The sequence below is a fragment of the Pezoporus wallicus genome, unplaced genomic scaffold, assembly GCF_028554395.1.
Source record: "Pezoporus wallicus isolate ANWC-B61680 ecotype Strahan unplaced genomic scaffold, APGP_CSIRO_Pwel_v1 contig_4012, whole genome shotgun sequence".
In the NCBI taxonomy this organism is placed as follows: Eukaryota; Metazoa; Chordata; class Aves; order Psittaciformes; family Psittacidae; genus Pezoporus; species Pezoporus wallicus.
In genome coordinates this window covers 586,104-608,743 of record NW_026637828.1, presented here as the reverse complement: position 1 = coordinate 608,743, position 22,640 = coordinate 586,104, and the positions used below count along the sequence as shown (strand labels likewise).

Sequence of the window (22,640 nt, the reverse complement as noted above, 5' to 3'; positions counted from 1 at the left end):
GACACATGTTCCAAGAACAGAAGGGATGTCACTCACTACATTCCATCTCTGGTGGGAGACAGGCAGGCTCATACCACCATGACAGAGTGCCTAGCTGGACAGAAAGGAAGTTGCAGGTCTGGGATCTATACTCCACTAGTAAGCTGGACGTCACTTCAGACTGTCCAAAGATACTCAGTTTCATTTATTACCTATGATTTGTGCTCATTTCTTTATCTGAAATAATGTCAATGTCACTGTTAGTAGGAGCCACAGCTGCCTTCAGACTCCAGTGAAGTGGATAGGCATAGCTTAAGCACAGCCAAAATACACAGTATTTCAGTTAGTCAGTAAAAGCACTTCAGTCTTCACTAGCTCTCCATCATCCACTCAGGATAACAGAAGTTTAACAAACAAAACAAAAAGGCAACTTTGGTTTAAGTTGAGCTATCTGAAGAATTAGCTTTCAAAGAATTCTTGAAACCAGCTACTTCTTACTCAAATGATTAGTTTCCTAGGTTTTCATAAAAAATAAGGATGAAGTTTAATAAAAAACAACAAAAACTTCTGGGGAGAGTACTAGTGAAGCTGCACTCTCTCAGGTTTTATCATGCTGAGGAAAGCAATATGGTGGCCAACAGCAAGAACACTTATGCCAGAAAAAAAAATGCATATACTGGAGATTAATTCAGATCAGGGTTTTATCCTCTATGCCTCTAAACAGCACATACATAAACACACACTCCCTAAACAGATGGTATAAATACCGATTTTAATACTAAGTGCACTTAAAGTATGTTACAGCAGTAACTGCCTCTTGTAGCACTAACTTACACCACATAGATTATGAACACTGAGCAGCAGCATAATGCATAATTACAACTGTAAGACCCCTCACCTCTCTGCAGAAAATTTACACTAACAAGTCGTTCTGTATGACAACATGAACCCTAGCATATACTAAATTGGCCAGATTCATGTAGTTGTAGGACATGCTTTCACACTACATTAATTTACAATTACTTAACAGTTATACTGACCAAGCTAAGGAAATGTTATCTCCTACATTGTTTAGAGCTCCAGCCAGTTCACATGGTCAGAGGACAGAGGTCTGTTTCTCAATATGCAGCAATATCCTAGGAACATGGAGGTATTGCAAGACAGCCACTTGGAAGACCAATTTTTCTGTGGCAAGTCAAGGAACATAAGGAAAGCAAGACTATGACCGTGTCACTTCACAGCAATGCATACATAGTCTCAAGTAGTCAACATTCTTCATCTGCACTGAGCTAGAATGAGTTCTCACAGCGGCGTGATAAACACAGGGTTGCTGTGAACTGCGTAGAGAAACATCTGAAAAAAGCCCAGATCAGTTCACCAAGCCAGCTCAGCACTCAGTATGGCCACAAGTGCCTGAAAGCACAAGCACAGTAATTGTTTACTTCTACACTATGACTGAGAAGTTACTGGTCAAATGGCAGAAAAGCACACTGATGTTCCTTTGCAGAGGGTTTGCAAAGAAATAAAACTAATAGAGAAAAGCCAAGGGAGAAGGAAAGAACCTAGCTCCCTGGTGAGACATTTTCCAGAAATATAGCACAAAACCAAGTTATATCCACAGATTTTGGTTTCTGAAATCCATTTATATGAAAATAAGAATCTAAAGTAATTTATATTTCTACAGACTAGCATGCTGTTCTGATGTTCTCATTTCTCTACGCCTCTTTCACCCCCTGCCTTCAGCTACATCAAAAAAATAAATAACCCCACCCCACACCTCCCCCCAAACCACCATATTCAAACAACCCAAAGAGATTCAAAACAAAGTTGTCATTAAAAGTTTGGGAGAGTCTTGCAGGTGGGGATGGGGAGGTAGAAGAAGGGAAGAGATGCTGCTCTAAACAAAGCAGGTCAAAAACTCCAAATCAACTCAAAAATACATTACACAATATATAGCATCTAATTTACACGCATAAGAGTTATCACAATATAGATTGTAAGCGTTCATCAAGGATTACTCACAGCAGACTGTTCACGTGAACATGATTTTTCAAAGATACTGTATATACAATGAAGCATAAAGATTACAGAAATGTATCTCTGGAATGCTTGCATTATTGAGTTGTTTATCATACAACTTAGTGCATTATGCCTGAAAGAGCCAAACAACCCTAAGGCAAAGTCTGTTTTTAATCAGTTCTACTCTGCAAGAAGTTAAAACTGGAGATTTTACATTCATCATTAACCGATATGAACATTAACCTATACACCGGCCACCACTCTGGAATAGCAAGTCAGGAAGTTTCATAACTTTGCTGACACAGAGATCAAAATAATTACTGAAAAAAGTAGTACTTTGCTTTGAAGGCTAAATTTGTAAAAAACAAAGCTTGATTCTTTCAGTTTTAAATTTCCTCCCTCTATTCATATTAGCGACAAGTCTATTCAAACAGAAAACATTTTCAAAATCCGATCAGTCACACCAATCATATAAAAGTTTAATCTTTAAACTGTATTTAAATATTAACACCTAATATTCAGAGATCTTGGCATTAAGACTTTAGAAGCAACCCAAAGAATCATAAAGTGGTCTGCTATAAAGAACACTTTCAACTGAGAACACTGTTTCTAAATAATTGCCTTGTAATAAACTACTCTGTTCAGCTTCTTTCAGGAAAAACTTTTGTGACAGATAGTATAACTTTCATTTGTTTAGCTTACAGTTTGCATGTTGTAGTTTGGGTTTTGCTTGAAGAACATGACTACAGCAAAAAGGAAAAGGTTTCCTTGTTCTGACTGCTGTCCCCAGGATCAGGTAGAACTTCTGGAGGAAGGAGGAAGATAGTTTTTTTTCTCCCCAAGAGGAAGAGAGGATGCTCAGCTAGGGAAAGCTTCTAAACCACAAACCAGAGAAAACTACATGTAGCAGGAAGCTAGCTGGCAGCCCAGAGCATACCTGCAAAAAAGCCCCAGAAGCAACATCCTTACTAGGGACCTTAGGGTAACTATATAAATCACACAAGCTCCAGATGCTACTTAGAGGTGCTAAACAGACCAAATGCTGGAAATAGCGATCTGATCTGCAAGGACATACTGAACAGAGCAAAAGTCTTGCTCAGTTAAGTATCTAACAGCTCTAATTTTTGACATGTACTTCATTTTTCTTTCAGTGATGAAATAAATGGAGTTGTTTTATTCTGGTTTATTATTCTGCATTAAAAAAAAAAAAAGAATAAAAAAGCTTTAAAAATACAAGCCTTGGCCTGCCCACTTGTAAGGAAAAAGTGAGACAGTCTCATCTCCAAGCTCTGACTGAACTGAGGTGGCAGATGTTAGTTAAGACTATGGCAAAGCTTCTAAGATCATGTGAAAGAAAGACATGGCAAGTCTTCCAAGTTTCCATGACTTAAAAATAATACCTAGCTTTTCTGAAACAAGAAGCTACAAGTTCTGCATAGACACAGAACAAATGGCCTTTCATTTTTTCTGGTAAACAGTAATTTTCAGATCTTGTTTAAGAAAAAAAAAAAAAGAAAAAAAGAAGCTGCTCATTTCCCTACATTTTTTTGTTAACTTTCCCTTTCATTACAGTTTGGCAGTGTTAACTCTGAAGCCAGAACACACACATCAGGATTTCTCTCAGAACTCTGAAACGTCACTGTTGGAAGTCACATTTTAAGTATACAACTTAGTAACTTGAAAAGCTTAAATTTAGTGTATTATCCGGACCGTTTTAGAAGCTTCAGTTTATACTTGTGCAGATACACATCTCTAGAAAGAACTGAAACCATTTTGGTTAATGATTGAAAAAACGACCCCCAGACTGGCATTTACTAGTTGGCATCTGTGTGCGCACTGGTATTACTGAAAACAGGCCTGTGATAAATCCTATCTAAGAAGGAAATTATGCTGATCGATTCTATCGTCACCTTCACATTCAAATCAAGTGGTCACTGTGGGTCTACTACAATCTGAGAAATGTAGATATAATTTATAATGTCTGCTAGAATATGTGGAGTTACTGCTTTACATGTCTCGGTGTGAAGAGTAACTGCTATCACTAGAGTAATCTGGTTTCCAGACCAATGGAAGCTGAAAGCCATTGATAACAATTATTCCCTCATTTATGTAAGCCATCTGAAGAGAAAATAATTATTTTTCCCAACTCCTGTAAGATAGGGTTTGAAGTGATGGTATTTCTCTTGACCTTAAAGAAACAGGCAGACTAAAGCACCAGCACCTTTTTAATTTAAACTTGTTTCTCTTCAGGAGGCAGGTTACGCTACCTTTAGAAGCTTCATAAGCTAAAATCTACAGATTAAATATGTAAAGAATCAAATCTGTCCATAAAGACTTCTATATTTCTCAAGTCTACTTCAATTTGTTCAACTAATTTGCATGAAGATCCAATTCAAAAGCAAAATACTGGTAACAGCGTCATCCCACAAACTACTAATCCCATACATGTTTATCATGCTTTCTTAAATAACCTGATAATGTTAACACAATAGCTTTGTGTTATTTGGATTGATATTATAGTAGGGGTATTTTAGTTTTTCCAGGCTGTTTAGTGTACTCAGTTTTAACTATCATAAGTTTCTGACAGTGTCCTACAACATAAAGGACACTTGTCCTGTTTTTCTTCTATTTCACTATTCCCAAAGGTTACCCCAGAAATAATTTTCTCAACTACAAGAAAATCAAGTTGTAATATTCTCAACACTGGCATGGACAAGAACATTAAAGCAGTCCAGGTACTCTTTTAAGCATCCTTTCACAGGTTAGCAGAAAGTAAACCACTCTCTGCAAAAGAAAACGTATCTACTTTATAAACTTGGGCCTCCCTGTAGCATTACTAGTGTGAACCAGAAAGACAAAACTGAAGGGTAAAGAAAAATGCACTTAGCCATTGATTTTGAGGTTAGATATACATATACGGCTAGTATTAATTTTCCATATTTTAGCAGGTCTTTTAAAACAACTACTTACTTGTTAAAAAAGGGTTCAACAAGTTTTGATCTAGCAGACACATGAGTTTTCGGAGGACTGAGAAATGAACCTGATGAATGAAGAAAAATTCAGTATGTAATAAGCAGCTACAGACAGCACTCAGGAGAAGGTCTGAAAAAGGTCACACATGTACCTAGGAAATTAGCCATAGAGATGAAGCACAGCCCAGTAATGTAAGCATCATATCCCGCTTCATGAAGCTGTTCAGAAGCTGTATCATAACTTGGAAACCCATCAGCACTTTCTGAGGAGAAAGAATAATTTGTAAACATATTATCACAGAAGCCAGAGGCAACCCTGTTTGCTTGGTCCATGCAATTATTTTGTCAGATCAAAAGAAAATTTGGGTAAGTTCATATGATTTTCAGAATTTCTGAAAATTCAGAAGTTCTGGGGAAAAAAAGCCAAACCCACAATTTTGTTTTGTATTTTTAAATAAGAATAGGTTCCTATGATAGAAGTCCTATTCTATTAAAAAGCTTCCTATTATAAAGCTATTAATTCCCACACCTACTTAGCCAAAACGGAATATTAATTCTAACAGCAGGATTCCCCACATGGCCTTTTTTTTTTTCTGAATGCCTTGCATTTAAAAGAACAGACACTCAGCCTAATTAAAACCTCTATTATTAACCTGTTTGCTAACCATCCAACTGACCTATGGTCAGATTCTTCAAGGTATTTAAATAACGAAGATGGAATTAAAGTCATTAAAGGATTTATTTATTAACAGTCATGCTTGGTTTGTGCGTGAAGACCTTGAGAAATATCCCTTGAAACACCTCAAAGTAGAAACCTTCACAGGCACTTCTCTGTCTGAAGGTCTCAGTAACAGAGAAATATGTGAACATCACTTTCTCTTCTGTATCATTTAAATTTTTCCCACTCCCAACAAAGTTATTTCGCCTCTGTAGCTAGTTTCTCAGCCTCTAAAAAGATTGCTCATCTTCTTGTAGAAGTTTTACTGATAACAGAACTAGAAGAACAAAATTAACTGTTTGAAAAGCCAGAATTATGACCCTTGCATTAAGGTACAGGCTGAAAAGTGAACTCTACAATTCCATTTAATTTATGGCATTCAACGTAGCAAAAAGAAGTTAAAATGAAGAAGAAAAACACACAGGATTTAAAACAGCGATACAGAAATATTAGCATAATTTGTACAATAGAAATACGTAAGCATAGATACTACTTGTATTTTGTAAAAAGAAACCCAAATCCCATTTTTATATACAAAACTAGAGGAACAAAATGTCAGGCCTTTTATCAGATAAGCCCTTGTAATATTTATTTAAAAAAATAAAGTCTCAGATTCACACAAGATTAAGCTATACTGGTTGAGCTGAAAAAGACATTTCTTAGTGCTCTACTTTTTTAATGGATACACACCAAAAGAAAAGAGAAATGTAACTGTTACCAAAAGTACTCTAGTATTTTTAAACATGCTTTGCTTTGGTTATCCTGAACCCCATTGATCATCTCTGATCTAATATTTACACTTTAACTGTTATGGTCATATTTTGGACAAGAAAAAAAAAAAAAGGTAAAATTATTATTAAATTACATCAGCAAATAATAGTACCTGACAGCTGCCAAATTAGGTTACACCCTGAGAAGATGCTATGGAGGATATGCCAGTAAGGTCTGTATGCAGTTACTGTCCATGCCATATTTATGGTACTACTTAGGTCTAGGCACCAACAGCTCCTGCTCATTGTCCAAGAAGATTGTAGATTATCTGTCTTATCAATAAATCTCTCCTGTTACTGCAGCTTAAGTGTATCTGCTCTGCACATTCAGAGATACAAAAAAAGTAGCACTCTTGGTTTTGATTAAGCATTGAGACTTTCCCTTCTAACGTACCTACCGTTCAGTATTGCCTGCCCTTTTCTAAATCAGCAGCTTAAGAAAAATTCCAGAATTTTGAGATAAGCTTGCCCTTTGATTAAATATTCTTTCATTCAGCTTGAAGCAAAGAAAGCTCTAAAGGAACTTAAATCACAGCTCGTCACAACTGCCTAAGTTTTCTTGGTTTTGTTGTCCAAGTGCCCATTAGAATGCAGTAGCTTTGATCTGAAGGACAATAATAATCAAATAAAACATTTTTAAAACAATTCCAAGTTACTCAAAAAAGAAAAAAAAAAAAAGAAATCAGCCTAAAAAACAAAATGCCATCATTAGATGATGAAACTGCTGTTCACTGCATACATCCATTCTTCTATAATGTGAAACAAAGTAGAAGGTTCCTACTGACTTCAACTCATAGGTCTAAATTTAACTGCAGTATATGTATATTGACCACATTTAAAGTTCCTGTCATTAAAACCCTAAGTATTAATACGGGAATTTACATTTCAGACCAAGAACAAAAATAATTAAGACATTTTCCTCTGAAAGAGGAAAACATTTCAGGAATAAGATCATTTTGACATATCCTTACCAACTTTAGGAGAGCTAAATGGAACCTCTTTTAAACGCTTTTCCAGTTCTGCAAGGGATGTATTATTAATGATCTCCTGCAAGAAAAGACACCATTAATTGTCAATGCCAAACACATTTCCATAGATACTGAAATTGGATAAAATTAGTATTTATTGCTGCCACCTTGTGTTCTCTAAGGACTTATACATAGCATCCTTTTAAACTAACAGACCAGAGAAGTCTGTCAAGACAAGAAGTTAACTTGTCTCACCTACAACACAGCAAGTCGCAAGCATTTATTAATACTTTTCACAATTTTTGATGGTGAATTATGCCAGAGTAATATTTCTATTTGAATCCGGCTCCATGCATGACACATGTGGCAGGGAAAAAGGCAGCATGAACAGCAAGGCAAAATATCTCAAATACTGAACATTACAGTTGAAGGCATTGAACATTAAAGTGTGCCTGCTGGCTGAACATTCTTAAATAGTTTTATAAGTGTAAATACTGATTATTTAAAGTAACACAAAGACAGCGAAAGAAGCATGACAATCAGAAAGCCATTCCTACACTTTAGCTTAGTTTAGCTGTATTACTTAATCTATATATGTATACATAAAATGTCACAAAAAGATACATAAACTAATTTCTTCAAACCAAACTCACTGAAGTTCTTAATAAAACATACAATGTAAATCAGTACAATGAAAAAAACATGCAGAATCAATATCAAGAGAAAACAAAAACTCTCACACAATCTTTCTTAAAGTTGAAATTTTTGAGGACAAATTTCCTTTGGTTCTACATGAAGACAGTTGTTTACAGTTATCAAGCCTGCAGTCTGAAAAGTTATCAAGAACTCAGTACAATGAACAAGCTCAAATGACGTATTATTTTGGCATCCCAAAGCACCATTTAATAACAACAGCCTAAACCCTAAGCAGCTACTGTAAAAATTACAAATATCAACATAACTGTAGCAAACATAAAACTTGTGCAGCATTATTAGTTTTCAGAATACAAAATCTTATTTTTGTATTCTTACTACAGTAGGATGCAAGACAAACCTGAAAATATCTACTAAGTACATTTTAATGAGATTTTATGTTATGCAATGCTCTGAAGTCAGAGACATGCAGAAACACGCAGAAACACAGGTGTTGACTCATCAACATGTTATTTAATTATTTCATTCCAAAAGGCACACAGAAAAGCAAGAGGGTATGATCACTTATCTCAATACTTCTTTGGAAAAATAAAATTCACGCTACAAGAGGCTTTAAGAGAAGCCTGTAATTTTTTCTCCTGGCTACCCACTGAACAGCAGGCCCCAACAGAATTTAGTGATGATATTCAAGCATCTTTTTCTACACAAATCTAAGTCAGCATTCACAATATTCTAAAGCTTCAAGTATACAAGTAGCTTCCCGGTCCTATTTGCTCATGAATAACAATTCTTGGTTTCTCCTCAGGAGACATGCAGTCTTGTGCTAATTTACAAGGCAAAAGAATGCTAATTGCATTTTAAGTAGTAAAACCTGTATGCACTTTCAGAATTCAAAGCTGCTAAGTTACCTTAAAACTGTGACAAACACAAAAGCTACTTGTACAAAAGTAAAAATTTGTACCCTGAAGACTTTATAAGTTTAGATAAAGGGCTAAGAAAATTCATTCTTTTTCAAAAAAGGAGCATCACAGAAAATATTCTTAGGTATTTTTTTCTCTAAAAAAAAAATAATGTTTCAATAGACACTTAATGCAAACTTGTACCTTCAAATAATTCTAGAATATTATATTAATTTACCTTAAAAGGTTGTGTACTTGCCATCAGTTTAGTATCCAATAGCCTAGAAACAAAGTAATAGCTAAATAAGTTGGAATGGAAGAATGTCAGTTTTGCTAAATCCTCAAAAATGTTTTGGTGTATTAGCTGAGAAACAGCAGTTGCACCCTGTTGAAAAATTACTCTTAGATTTCAGAGCAGCCAAAACACCCCTTGGCTTTGTTCAGCATGAAAAAGGACAACAACTAAGCAATAGCAAGAGATGCAAACAATAAGTAGCTAATAAATCTTATTCAAAATGTAGCGCAGACTCAAAACACCAAATATCATGCCAAAAACCACGGGGTAGCAAAGCTGCATCTTTTGCCAAGAAGTGGAACAATAGCACTGCTCTTCTGCAAAAGAGATGCTACAGAATACTTTAAAAACTGTATTTATCTAACTTGTTCCCAATTTTATTTCCAGTAAGAACTAAGCTAGGGCTAGGACAAACAATATCAGCTTGTTAAAACAGTACTAAAACAGCTGAAAGTTTGAACTAAGAACTTACCTGGGAAAGACACATGATGTTACTTCCTTGAACTCATTTAGGTCCTAATTTAACATTAAACCAGAAGATAAAATTAAAATAAGTTAACTGTTTATCAGTCTCAGGATGATAGATAGCAGTAGCTATAATTATCCAATCAGCTTCTAAAATTGAGGTAACAGTGACTGAATTCTCACATCTTAAGAGATGTATTCATCAGCATTATGTAAATACCACCTGCAATTACACAGAACTACAGACTAATTATCTCTGATTTGTGTACAACTTGCAAGAAAAATACTGAATGACCTCCAATACCCTATCCTATTATATAACATAGACTACCTCTAATTCCAGCTGCATTAACAGTTCTACCTAAATGTTCCCAGCATTTAATTTGCCAGCAGTCACTCCAGGGGGGACAACTGACTGCCTATAAGGCTAGATCTTCCGTGTCAGACATACAGGAACAATTGACAACTGCCTGTGTTCCAATACCATCCGAACAGGTCCCAGACTCTTCTCCCATCTCATAATCAAGTCTTTCCCCTAACACGCACAAGCCCTTGAGGATTGCAATTAATATAACTACTATACAGGCCACCCGTCCAATGAGATCTTTGGTTTCTTCAGACAATGCCCTCAGTTCCAATACATTGTTTAGTGTAACTTCATTGCTAGGCTACTGCAGTCATGAAAGTATGCTCCCTCCAATTATTCAGACATTTCACCTCTTCACTTGAACATCATCTTGCTACAAGATTTCTTATCCTTTGTTAATTGTACTATATTATATTAAAATACGTATTCCGACACTGTAAACTACAGAGGGAAAAAATGCCACATAATAATGCTGAAGCTCCAAACCAGGATCTTAACAAGTTGGTTAAATTTACCTGCCATTATCCAAGCAGTTTCTGAAGGACTAACAGATACAGCAGAAATCACAACAGAAATCAAATCCCAATGTTTAAATTAAACATTTAAAAAATGTAAAGGGGAAGAATTCCATCCAGCTAAGCTTTCTACATGAAGATTTAAGAAAATAAGACAGTAGCCAGGCGTAACACGTGACTTTTTTTTTTTTTTAAATACTTTTCTGTTGCTCTTAAGATAGTCACATGCTTCCATTCACTATCAAGTCTGGAGATAAGACTAAACACAAATACATTAAGGCATTTATTTCATCATCTGAACACTCAGAAGATCACTTACATCAGGTAGGGGACAATAGAACTGGTGTATGGTATGCATAACATCCAGCAGCATGTTGTGCCCAATAACAAGCTTCCCCTGTGAAAAGAACATTAAATGCTAGTTACCCTTCCAATCATGGCTATGGCAAGGGCAATATATGAAAAGCACCTATCCCAGATGCTAGCCAAGGGCAGCTGGGAAAAAAGCCCAAACCAAACCTACCTATTTGCTCTCTGCCTGACCCACAGGCTACTCCATTCATTCAGAGCAGCCACTCCTTTTTCCTCTAATCACAGCCTCTACTCTTAATCTTCACTACTCACAACTAATTACAGCCTTCAGCAGCTGCTGAAAATGTTAAGAAGATGCACTAGAACAGACACTTACAACTTGGTTTCCAAATGTTATCTATTTAAGATTGAAGTCAAGTGCTATCTCAGTCCACCACCTTTTAGTTTACAACTTGTACACTCACAACATATTCTTTATGGTTGTAACATATGATAGTTACTACAGGCATGATCTGGTATTCACAGTGCAAAACCTTATGCCAGATGTTGTAGAAGCAAGTTCCTTCTTGAAAAAGTAATTTTTTAAAATGGTAACTTTGATTCATTTAACATGACGACCTTTTCCACTTCCCTGCATCCTCCACGTGCTAGAGATAACAATATGGATACGCATTTCTTTTCTACACAACAGGCTATAACAACTACATGAAAATAATTGGTCTGAAGGGGACAGATGTAAAACTATAGCCTGTTTTAACCATGTAAGAGAACCAGATGACCTTCTCTGATTAAGCCTTTAACTGCCAGGAAAAAAAAAACACAACCACAAAACAACCAAACAAAAACAAACAAAACAAAAACAAACAACCAAACAAAACAACCAAAAAACCCAAACACACACACCTCCCCTCCCCCCCAAAAAAACCTCAAACAACAAACCACAAAAAAAAAAAAAAACACCAACATCTTTTTCAGGACAGAGGAAAAAAAGCCCTCAAAGCCTAGTTACTTAAAAGAATCTTGTTAGAGCCCTAAGAAATTAGTAATTGACTTTTACAGATAAGGTTGCTCATGTCACTTGCTTAGACTTTTCTTAAAATACTACAGCCAGCCACTATGAAACATGAAGCAACATCAACTTAGAAAGAAGTCACTTTAACTTGTATTTCATTTTATCTTCCAAAATGTAACTACAAAAGAATTCCTTCTTTTCTTTTTTACAACCAAAGTTACACTAAAAATGATGTTAACTTACAGAATTAGCAATGGCATGAATGACTCTGGAAAACCCTACTGCATCATTCAACTCCTCCTGCAAGCAAAGATCCTGACATCAGTGAAATAGAAATACAAGTATTGTCAAAGCTGTACCTGTGAACTACCAGACACACCAGTTAGCTCAAAATGTTTCTCAGATATAGCTAAGAACAAACCACAGAGGAAATGTCAGTATTTGGAAGATACATGAGGTCAGAACAGGAGGCTGCTGACAGAATTCCAGTTTCATATGTAGCAATAGTTCACTGTAAAGTCAGACAAGTCACAAGCTATTGTGGTGGGTTGACCCTGATCAGAAGCCAAACATTCACTCTGCCTTTTGATCACTCCCCTTTCCTGGGGAAAAGGGAGAGGAACAAAAAAAATTCAAATGAAGGCAGAAAGACTCCTGGATCAATGTAATGACCACTTCGTAAGAAAAGTAAAACCTGCATGCACCAGCAAAGCAAAAACAGGCCTTCATTCATCACTTCCCATCAGCTGGAAGATGTCTAACCACTTCCTGAGAAGCAGGGTCTCAGCACACATAAAGGTTGCTTGGGAAAATAAACACCACCATAACCACAGACATCCCCTCTCCACCTCTTGCCCACTTCCCTCAGCCTACTTGCTATTGGGCAGAGTGGAAGAGAGAGAGAAAGCCTTGACACCGCACAAGCACTGCTCAGCAAGTAGCCAAAATACATATGTGGTATCAACACTTAGCCACAAATGCAAAGTGCAGCAACATACGGGCTGTAAAGGCAGTTAATAGCCAAACCAGACCAGTACAGCTGTAGTCAGTTCACTGTCAATATACTATCTTCTAGAGTGCTCAACAGCCATAAGACTCCAAATAGCTCAAGATGCTGCTAAAATTAAGCTACGTATCTTCAGCCGTATTACAACATGCACTGTTGTAAGATGCATCAGAATTAATCCTGATTGTTATTTCTATTAAATCAAACTGTATTTTTATGCTGACATTGAGATTGGGTAAGAAACATTCCTCACTCTTTATATAAACAGAATAAGAAATATTATACAACTACAATATTATTCAGTGTGAGCTACACATTTTAAACTGACTCAGATTAGTTTGGGGGGGATCTGTCTACAGCATCTATTTTAGCTTCACTTAAATATTTTTTGTAACAGATTCTTCCTTTTCAGGAATAGAGGAGTAATTTCTGCCTTGCATTATCTTTGTTCAACGAGAAGTGAAATTCAACAAAAACATTCATTGTTATTTTAGTTTGGCTCTGAATGCCACAAGTCAGAGTGAATATTGAATCTATAAAGACTGCTTCAGAAAAACCTACTGTAGCAGTAAATTGTTCTTAACTTGCCTTTTGGAAAAAAAAAAAGGTCACATTAGTTGAGGTCTCTTAAATATCTCTTTCCCTCTTAAGAGGCATTCTGCATGCAAGTATTATTTGCTCTGCCAAATTGACTTAATCTTGAAACATGCAAGTACAAAGCACAAGAGTGTGATCAAGAATTCCCAAGATTCAAGTCCTATGACTTCTTGAAACGCATGTCAGACTCAGCAAGCAAAAATATCATGTCCCATAAAAAAATGATGAGAGTGCCCAAATACACCAGACATCACCTTCCAATCAACTTGTAGTACAGTAGTTACTATAGTGTGCAGCGTGCTTCTATCAAGAAAAGTCAGATGACATTAACTGTACATGACATTTCAACTCAGACAACTAAGAGTAAGTTTTATAACAGAATACTATCTCAAGGACAGACTGCAAATGCAAATAATTGTGCAAACTTGTTTGAGAATTTCTGCAAGCCTTTTTGCAATGACTGCTATCATACAGCACTAATAAATGCAATCAGCTGATGTTTCCTATTACTAAACCATGGTTCTGTGATAGAGCAGATTCGTAGAAGGAGGAATTCACTGCTCTCAAATACTAGTTCAGTATTCTACAATTGCTCATTTTTTAAAATTCTCTTGAGTGCCTGGTGACTCTTCTTGCTCTACTGCAAAACCTAAATTATCGCGCAGAATTTGGAGGATCAGTTTCAGACAACAGCCACAGCCAAACAAAAGGGAAATACTACCAAACCCTATCGCACAATTCTGCATGACTGATTGAAGTCATAGATTCTCCTTCTCCCCTTTTCACGTAAAACTAATGAAATGGAACTTATTTACCTGTTCTTTTGCTTGTTTCTGCTGTTCTCTTCTTTTTCGCTCTTCTTCATTTACCTTGCTAATAACAATATATCTCTCCTTCTAAAATTTAAAAAAAAATAAAAATACATAGTTTGAGACTCCAAGAAGATTATACTTAAGACCACTGTGATTTTTTTGTAAATTTACACTGTAAAGAAAACTACGTCATACCTCAGCAACAGTTACCTGGCAACATGAGTTCTTCTACTGTAAGTACCACTTTAGTAGCTACTCACAAATCCCTACTTTAGAAAGCTGCATTAGATTCATCCACCAAACTTAACTTTTACTGAATCCACCTTTTACTTCTGAGGAAAGGTTATCAGCATTTCCTTGTAAACAGCAGATTCCAAATACTTCTTGAAGCAGGAATTTGTGCTGGGAAGTCAGGATACAGCATGTTATGCCATTATTTTTCCTCTAAGATCGAGATCTACTTTTCACCAATAGAAAGAATCAAACAATGGTTTGGGTTAGAAGGGATCTTAAAGATCATCTAATACCAAACCCCTGGTGGGGACCATGGGCAGGGACACCCTCCACTAGATCAGGTTGCTGAAACCACTACATCTTAAAATACCTTTGAGTACCCTTTTAAAAAAATTATTAAGCCACAGAAATACATGCTTACCCTTCACGTGGTCATATTTAATGTTCTAAATTAGTTCCACTTAAAAAGTTTTGCATTTTGTATAATAAAGCTTAAGTTTGATCTAAGTTAGGAGAGTTGGTAAAAGTAAGAAATACAATTTCCTTTAAACAGAACAAATGTTACAGACAGTAACAAGACTAGTTACCTTATCTGACTCCACAGTTTCCACATGGATACCTTTTGGATACCTAAATGAAAACAAATGAAAAAAAAATTAAAAAGTAGTTATTAATTTAGCATATTGAAACTGCAACAGTAGATTTCATGCTTCATTATTACTATAAGTCTTAAGTGCAAAGGAACTATTAAAAATTCCGTTAAATGTAAAATAATGGAAAATTTGAAGCAGTAGGCTAGTTAAATTGGCCTCCTTACATTATCTAAGAGTAACTGGCACTAAAACCTATTTTCTTATGCAATTTCCCATCCTACTGCTATGGAACCTGTAACTTCATATTTTAGTAATATTAAATAAACGTCTAGATATTTCATTACAATCCAGAATCTCTGCTTTCAAGAAATTCAAACCCAGAACACTCGTGAGAAAGCTCTCGGTTACCTGCAGCCACAAGACAGCTTCTCTGGTGACTCCATGCCTTTCATATGTCACTTATTCTAGCATTTATAATCAACCCTGAACTTCCTGCTAACAATAAGCTTTAATAGAAAATATTAATACAAATGTCATTACCTCTGCTACAAGGCTGCATCGCTCCACCACAATCACATTTAATTACCAAAGAACTACCATACACAGAGCATCCAAATGACAGAAAAGTCAAAGAAAATATTGTCTTTCACTGCTTAGCAAGTAGACACTATCTCTGATCTTCCCATTATTATATACTAATCACAAGTATACAATCATCGCAGAACTGGCAGGTTTCTTTAATCCTCTGGTTACTACTAAAACTAGCACTAGATAACATATACTAGAAAGCTACTGTATCCTTTCCACCCTGACTTCTCACACAATTTTACACCTAGACCTCACTTTGAAGCTGTTACATGTCACAGACCCTGGATGCATTAAAACACAGTTGCACAACAGAACACTGAGAACACAGAACATAGAGAAAATGACCTGTGAAGGGTTCAGGATACAAGGGCAATCAATAACCTGTCTTCTGCTTTAATTATCTCCATGCTAACTTCACAACTTTGCTTTCTCTTGCCAGTGTACACACACAGTGTACAGAGCTGTATACACATAAAGCAACACAGCTCAATGTTAATACAAAGAGAATTCATGAACGCACTTTTCCATCCACTGACAGAAGAAGGAGGAATAAGCAGACAGCATAACACTGTGTCACTGGAAGCTATTGATACTTTAAAATGTACACAGAAAAAAAAAATCTCAAAAACACCTCATTTTTTCAGATTAGTTCACACTTCTCGAGATTTCATTATATAGAGGAGCTTTATTTTATCCACTTCCAGTGTAAGTAGCAAGAGTGACAGATACTATTGCAACACTGAACTCTGTACATTTGGTTAATGTACAGAAAAAGATCTCCACTATATTCTGCCATTGGACTAATCCAATCAGAACAATGAAAATCTCATCTCTAACAGCCTTACAGTTTCTCCTCAGGCCTTAAGGGACATATTTAGGCAAAGATGAGTGATAAAATAAGCCAAGAAAGGACAACAGAATTACTACTAGAATTATGATTTTTAAAGTCATCAGAAATGCTCAGACTTGGTATCTAACAGAAAACGTATAAACATACCAGTACCTACTATTTACTACACAACTAGCAGTTTCTCAGGTAAAGCCTACAGTCTGTATAAGTACATGCACTTTCTGTTCACTAAAAACCTGTCAAGTTGCATTTGTTATGTAATTCTAGGCTGTGTTGTTCCATTCACAGATTTTAGATAGGAATGATAAAAAAACACTAAGCTTCAAAATATTCAAACAAATAGTCATATCATAAACCAGTTTAATGCAATTTATCTTCAAAACATTATAAAATTCTTCTCTTAAAGGAAAAACACCTCTGAGGTTAAGTAGATCAGATCTTACCCAGGTTTCTTATCAGAAATACTAAAAATACACAGTAAGGCAGTATTACCAGTAACTTACTTCCAGCTCAAGGTCTGATAAATTAATTTCCTCTGAAATCTGAAATCAAAAGATAATTGTGTTACTAATTCTCTTCTTACAAAACTGTTCAGTTTAAGTCTACTCCATGTTCATTTGTAGAAAGCTTTTTAAACATAAGTCATTGCTACCAGAATATATAGCCTTGCAAGGGTTTTACTGAATTGTTCAATATACCATTGTATAGTTACCTATCTTCCCATAAGTAAATATTCTGTGGCCATTACTAAATACAGACACAGTGATGTTATCTTACCCCAAAGCTTCACAATGTTCTACTATTTTTAAATTATTATTTTCTTACGTTTTATTTTTAAGTAACTGTACTCTCCAAACATCTGGACTCCAAAGCTAAATGCACTTTTTGAAGGAAACCCACTAAAATCAGTTCCAATACAAAGCGTCAACTACAAACTACCAAAAGCTCAATAGAATTGAGAACTCTGATTATAAAATTGTAAAATATCCAGGGCTTATGCAGCACTTCAGCAGTAGCAAAAGGAGGCTCACATATGCAAGAAACTTCCTGACTATACCGAAATATTTTGTCACTGCCCGCAGGAGGTATAGCTCATAAAGCAGAGTATGACATCCATATAAATTACCATGTTTTCTCAACCTTCGGAGATTAGTCAAATGTAGATTTTACTATAGTTAACCCAAGTAAAGATTTTTTTCTTCTTTATCACTCCCCCAATTCTATATGGCCAAAATAAATATTTTTTTTAAAAGATGTGTAATTTCAGAGACTAACCCTGTACATGGCTCCAGTTCCAAACTTTCATTTTCTTCATTCTTTAGCAAGTCTTCTATCTGTTCCCTGGAAGAAACAGATGATTTGCTCCTATATCTAATGTTTTATTTTTATGATGCTTACAGCTTTCTCCAAAAAAAAAAAAAAAAAAAAAGAAAGAAAATGCTTCGTAACAAAAAGAGAACTATTGCACAGCTAATAAAAATAGCTTCAACATATGAACATGTCGCTATTGTTTATGCCTTCATTTCAACAACATCAGAGGATATTAAATTATTTTACTTACACTACTTTTTCAATGAAATTTTTCTGGTCTTCAGGAATTGTTACAGGACACTTTGTGGCATTAGGAGAAATGTATGACAGAGAGCCTGCACCATTGGCCTGAGAACGTTTTTCATCATACTGTTCCCTTAGTTGTCTTTCTTCTTCCTGATTTAAATATGGAATTCCTTTAAAAAAATAATAATAAAGAAAAAAAAGACGTTTTAAAGCTCATCATAATTAGAGACAAATTAGGGATGTGTGATTTAGCAAAAACTTACTACTAACCAAGCAATTGCCTGTGTTATGACCCTGAAGCCTCAAAACATGTCTTTCCCTTTCAATCATCTGTTCTAGAGCCCATTATTTATCTGTGTCTACAGGTGTCCTTATGCCATATGCCATATTAGCTGGTAACACTGGACTCTTCAGAGCTATATGCCTCATCTGCAAGAGGACTGTAGAGCTGCAGATCACAATACTTAGCACTCCTCTTCCTTGCTATATGGATCACTTTAATAACAGCTGGCAGCAGCTCCTATTACAATGCACTGATACCTTTTCTAAAATGTTACTACTAATCCATTACACAGACACATAACTTGTTACTCTATGTATTCTGTTGAATCTATACAACAAATTTTTTAAAAGAGAGTAACTATCAGCACAGTTGTAGATTGCAGAAGAATAATTCTAAGAACTACATTATGTCATGAATGGCTGCCTTTTTCTTTTTGCATAAAACGAAAACATGATTTTTGCAAGTATTGAAAGAAAAGAAACAGAACTCACCATTGCAAAACACTTTATTAAAATCAAATCCTTGATTTGCTAAAAAATCTATACTTGAACTCTGCAACAACAAAATAAAATAGCTTACAATCAGCAAGAGTATCTGTGGCATAAAATGATCAATTTAGTTAATTTTACAATTTTTAAGAAATTGTATGAAGTCTAAAGTGAAGATCAACCGAAGTTGCTGAGGCTAAAGAAGCCATAGAGATTTTATGCATTGCTACTTTTGTTATTTATTTTTAACTTCCATAAATTACAAGAACAATAAACGCATAAAAGGGATAAAGATGAAAGAATAAGGTAGGTGGAGCGAGGAAACTAAAGAAAGCAAAATGTGGTTCAGGAGAACAAATCTGAGACCAGAAAAATGCTGGCAATTGCCTGGGAAGCAGTGAAAGTGAGATAAGCAGATGGGAATAAAGGATCAAACAGAAAAGGCAAGCGACCAGGAAGTCAGAGAAGAAAGGAAAAAAAATAAATAGAATCATCTTGCCAGGTTTGGAGCATTATCTCCAATTCCAGAAACCACACAATGTAATGTGTAATAAGATCTAAAAACTGAAGTCAAAAAGATTCCCTTAAAGCTCAGTTTTAGGGATTGCTCTTAACCACTGCCTATTTCTTTTATGAGAAAAAAAATAAAAACAAACAAAACCCAAAACCTTATGTTTTCCTGCCTTTTAAGCTGTTAAAACAACCAACCACTTCTCCATCTACAATGATGTAGTTTTCATGGGAATATTTTTCAGTTTATTGCAGGTATACTTTAACCAAACAAAATTAAACTTCTTTTTCCACTAACCTGACAGACAAACTTGACATCTGGTGAACTTCTGTTAAAGGGTTTGGGAAAAATATAGAAATTAAATGACTTCATTATATACCTGTAGAAAAGAAGAGTTCCATGTCAATAGAGCTTATTAATATTACTTCATAAATTCTTCTATTAAGAAAACAAGGAATAAGAGAATAACATACTTTTCTTCTGTATGATCATATTTAAAAGTGCAAAGGCCAAACTGAAAGAGCAAAAAATCCATGGAATGCTGGAAAGGAAAGGAAAACTTTGCATGAGAATAAAAATCGTACATATTCAAAGATCAGTAGGTGCATCCACAATAAATTATTATTTTCCATTTCAAAATTAAGCAAATCTGAATCTTCTTAACAAATATTTGATCTACTGGTAATTTTGAAGTAAATATACCAGAGCTTTTCAACAAGTTTTCATCCCAAAAAACTACTACCAAGGCTGATTTGTAGTATGCACTTCCATTCCATAAACAGACAAGAACTGATGGAAGTTCCATTTCTCTCCACCCACTGCTCACACACAAGAGATGCTGCACCTAAAAGCAGCTGTCAGTCTCCTTCTCAACATTCATTTATATTCCCTATAACATGGGAGCGCACTGTGAGGGACACTGGCTATGTATAGTTTTCAAATAAGTGTAATAATGCATTTAATATTCTTCTAACCCACATGGTTAACAGTGAATAGTGCGACATATGTGCTAGCATAGTCACTAGGCATTTTATCATCATGTTCTCTAGTACTTCACAACTGTTGGATCAATACTGGAAAGGTTTTTAGCACCACTGAAAGAATATGAGAAAATAAAAAAAACACCAAACACCAAACCCACAACCCAAAGCATCACAGTTTGTACCTTTTGACCCTCACACACCATATGTTGTCCCTCATGTTCATTTGGTTACTTTTCAAAACTCTTTCCACACCCTCCAGCACCTTTCTTCTGTGTGTGTGTGCTGCAGAGAGGCAAAGGTGGTGCTGGCAGCTGGCATTTACGTTTTGTTAAGGACAGTACATACTAGCAGGGGAGGTAGTTTGGGAAGGACCCCAATCCTGATGTAGTCTCTCTGTCACTGAACTTCTATTACCCAGTCCCCCTTTGAACTCACAACATCCCGTTAACACTTGCAACATCCCGTCACAAGCTCTACAATCTACTGACTCTTGCATGAGGAATGACATCTGTCTGTTCCAACTATGACTTCTGCGAGTTTAATGTAACACTCCCCAATACTTGTTAGTAGAGACACTGAGCCAAGTAATCCCCATCTGATCTATGTAACCCAGTCTTACAGTCCTCTGTCATATTTCCTTATATTGTCTCCATTCTGAACTAAGGACTTCTAACCTTTTTCCAACATTTTCATTTCAGTCGAGGTAAACACTTTACCTTTTTAAGTTTCTGATATCTTTCTTCTGGAGTGTCAAAGCCATTGGTTAATGCACTAACAGAAGGCCCATCACTGATGCCTGAAAAAATAGAACATATTTTGTTTTGGGTAAGCTTTTCAAAATTAGCCACACCAAAGAAACAGAGCAACTGTAATTTGAGAAAAACATTTTAATTTAAAGTGTGTGTTAATATTATTTGAGAAAGATTTGCTACTACAGAAGTATGCACGTCAACATAAAAGCCACACAGTTCAACGGTAGTGTTCTAGCAGTAAAGTTCTGCTGCTCTAGCTCCTATTCAACATGACCAGCAACATGGGAAGACCTTCTAGTAACATAATGTTGATGGGTCTTTACAACATAATGCAGGACCAAAGTCAACATAAAAATGGGAAGAGTGCTGCTCATAGATTTGTTGAATGACACTTTAAGCAATACTTAACAACCATATTTTTATAAGCACCACATCTAATAAAGCTAGTTTTGATGACATTTATGCTTTATGGTTGAGTGAAATCTGCATCCCAAAACCAAAGCACTTATTACTGATGCATAAACCCTCTGAATTTTATAAATATAAAGCTCTTACTACCATCTTTCCCCGTCCAAACACTCCCCTATTTATCCCAACCTCTTGCCACTGTGACACATACAAAATCTTTAATTTTTTTTTCCTGAGCTACAGCTGAAAATCAATTAACATGTTAAAAGATTACTGCATAGAGGGAGTAGAAGCAGTATGAGTATGACATCTGCTTTTGCCCAAACTCTTACTATTCCACATGTAAGAAGTAGTTAAATCATTCTGGCATAGCCTTAGCCTTTTCAAGCTGACACGGAAACGTGTTACATGAGCGAGCATGGGCACCTGGATCCCACACAGATACCGCCAAAGGTTCACAATCACAGGTGCGACTGTACCTGAAAACTCCCCGTCAATAGCCAGGAAGTCCGACTCCTCAATGGCTTCATACACTTTGTTGAGGGTATCCTTAAAATCTGCGGATAGAGGGGTAAAACACACCTGAGACCACTGACGGGCTCCCGCCGCCCGTCAGACGGGCAGAGGCGGCCCGCACCTGCCAGCGAGCGAGGGCTGTGAGACCCCCGGGCCCGCCCGCTGTCCCCTCAGCCCTCGGGCTGTGCCCTACGCGTGAGGGGAGACGCGCGCACCCCCTCAGTCGCTAAAGGAGAGAGTAAGGCTGGGCCCCACCATCAGCCTAGAAAAGGGAAGCCGGGACGCTGGGATACTGGGACGTCCTCTGCAGCATCGGCTCGGGGCATCCCACCGTGACCAACGAGGTGCGACTCGAACACGGCGCAGATGGGCGGCTGAGGCACTTACTGCTTCTGGTCACCTCCATCACGCACCGGCGAGGCCCGGCGACACCCTCACCCTCCACCGAGCGCTGCCGGAAACCCCTCCTCCCGCCCTGCTGCACGTGAGCGCCCACGTGAGAGCCCGCGGGCGGGAC

General features: G+C 36.5%; 1 protein-coding gene across 1 annotated transcript in view; it reads right to left on the bottom strand.

Annotated features, from left to right (window-relative positions):
• Positions 1-22,583, bottom strand: part of PARN (poly(A)-specific ribonuclease) — a 59,613-nt gene extending 37,030 nt beyond the window's left edge. The window contains exons 1-18 of the mRNA XM_057407895.1: positions 22,511-22,583; positions 22,087-22,164; positions 21,164-21,243; positions 19,938-20,005; positions 19,762-19,843; positions 18,957-19,017; positions 18,187-18,352; positions 17,901-17,966; positions 17,129-17,167; positions 15,182-15,224; positions 14,364-14,444; positions 12,189-12,245; positions 10,941-11,018; positions 9,747-9,790; positions 9,218-9,260; positions 7,430-7,505; positions 5,123-5,233; positions 4,969-5,038 (exon numbers count right to left, since the gene is read on the bottom strand). Of these exons, the coding sequence (XP_057263878.1) occupies positions 4,969-5,038; positions 5,123-5,233; positions 7,430-7,505; positions 9,218-9,260; positions 9,747-9,790; positions 10,941-11,018; positions 12,189-12,245; positions 14,364-14,444; positions 15,182-15,224; positions 17,129-17,167; positions 17,901-17,966; positions 18,187-18,352; positions 18,957-19,017; positions 19,762-19,843; positions 19,938-20,005; positions 21,164-21,243; positions 22,087-22,164; positions 22,511-22,529 (1,262 nt within the window). The 5' untranslated portion in view covers positions 22,530-22,583. The remainder of the gene's footprint in view (positions 1-4,968; positions 5,039-5,122; positions 5,234-7,429; positions 7,506-9,217; positions 9,261-9,746; positions 9,791-10,940; positions 11,019-12,188; positions 12,246-14,363; positions 14,445-15,181; positions 15,225-17,128; positions 17,168-17,900; positions 17,967-18,186; positions 18,353-18,956; positions 19,018-19,761; positions 19,844-19,937; positions 20,006-21,163; positions 21,244-22,086; positions 22,165-22,510) is intronic.
• Between the last annotated feature and the right edge of the window lie 57 nt (positions 22,584-22,640).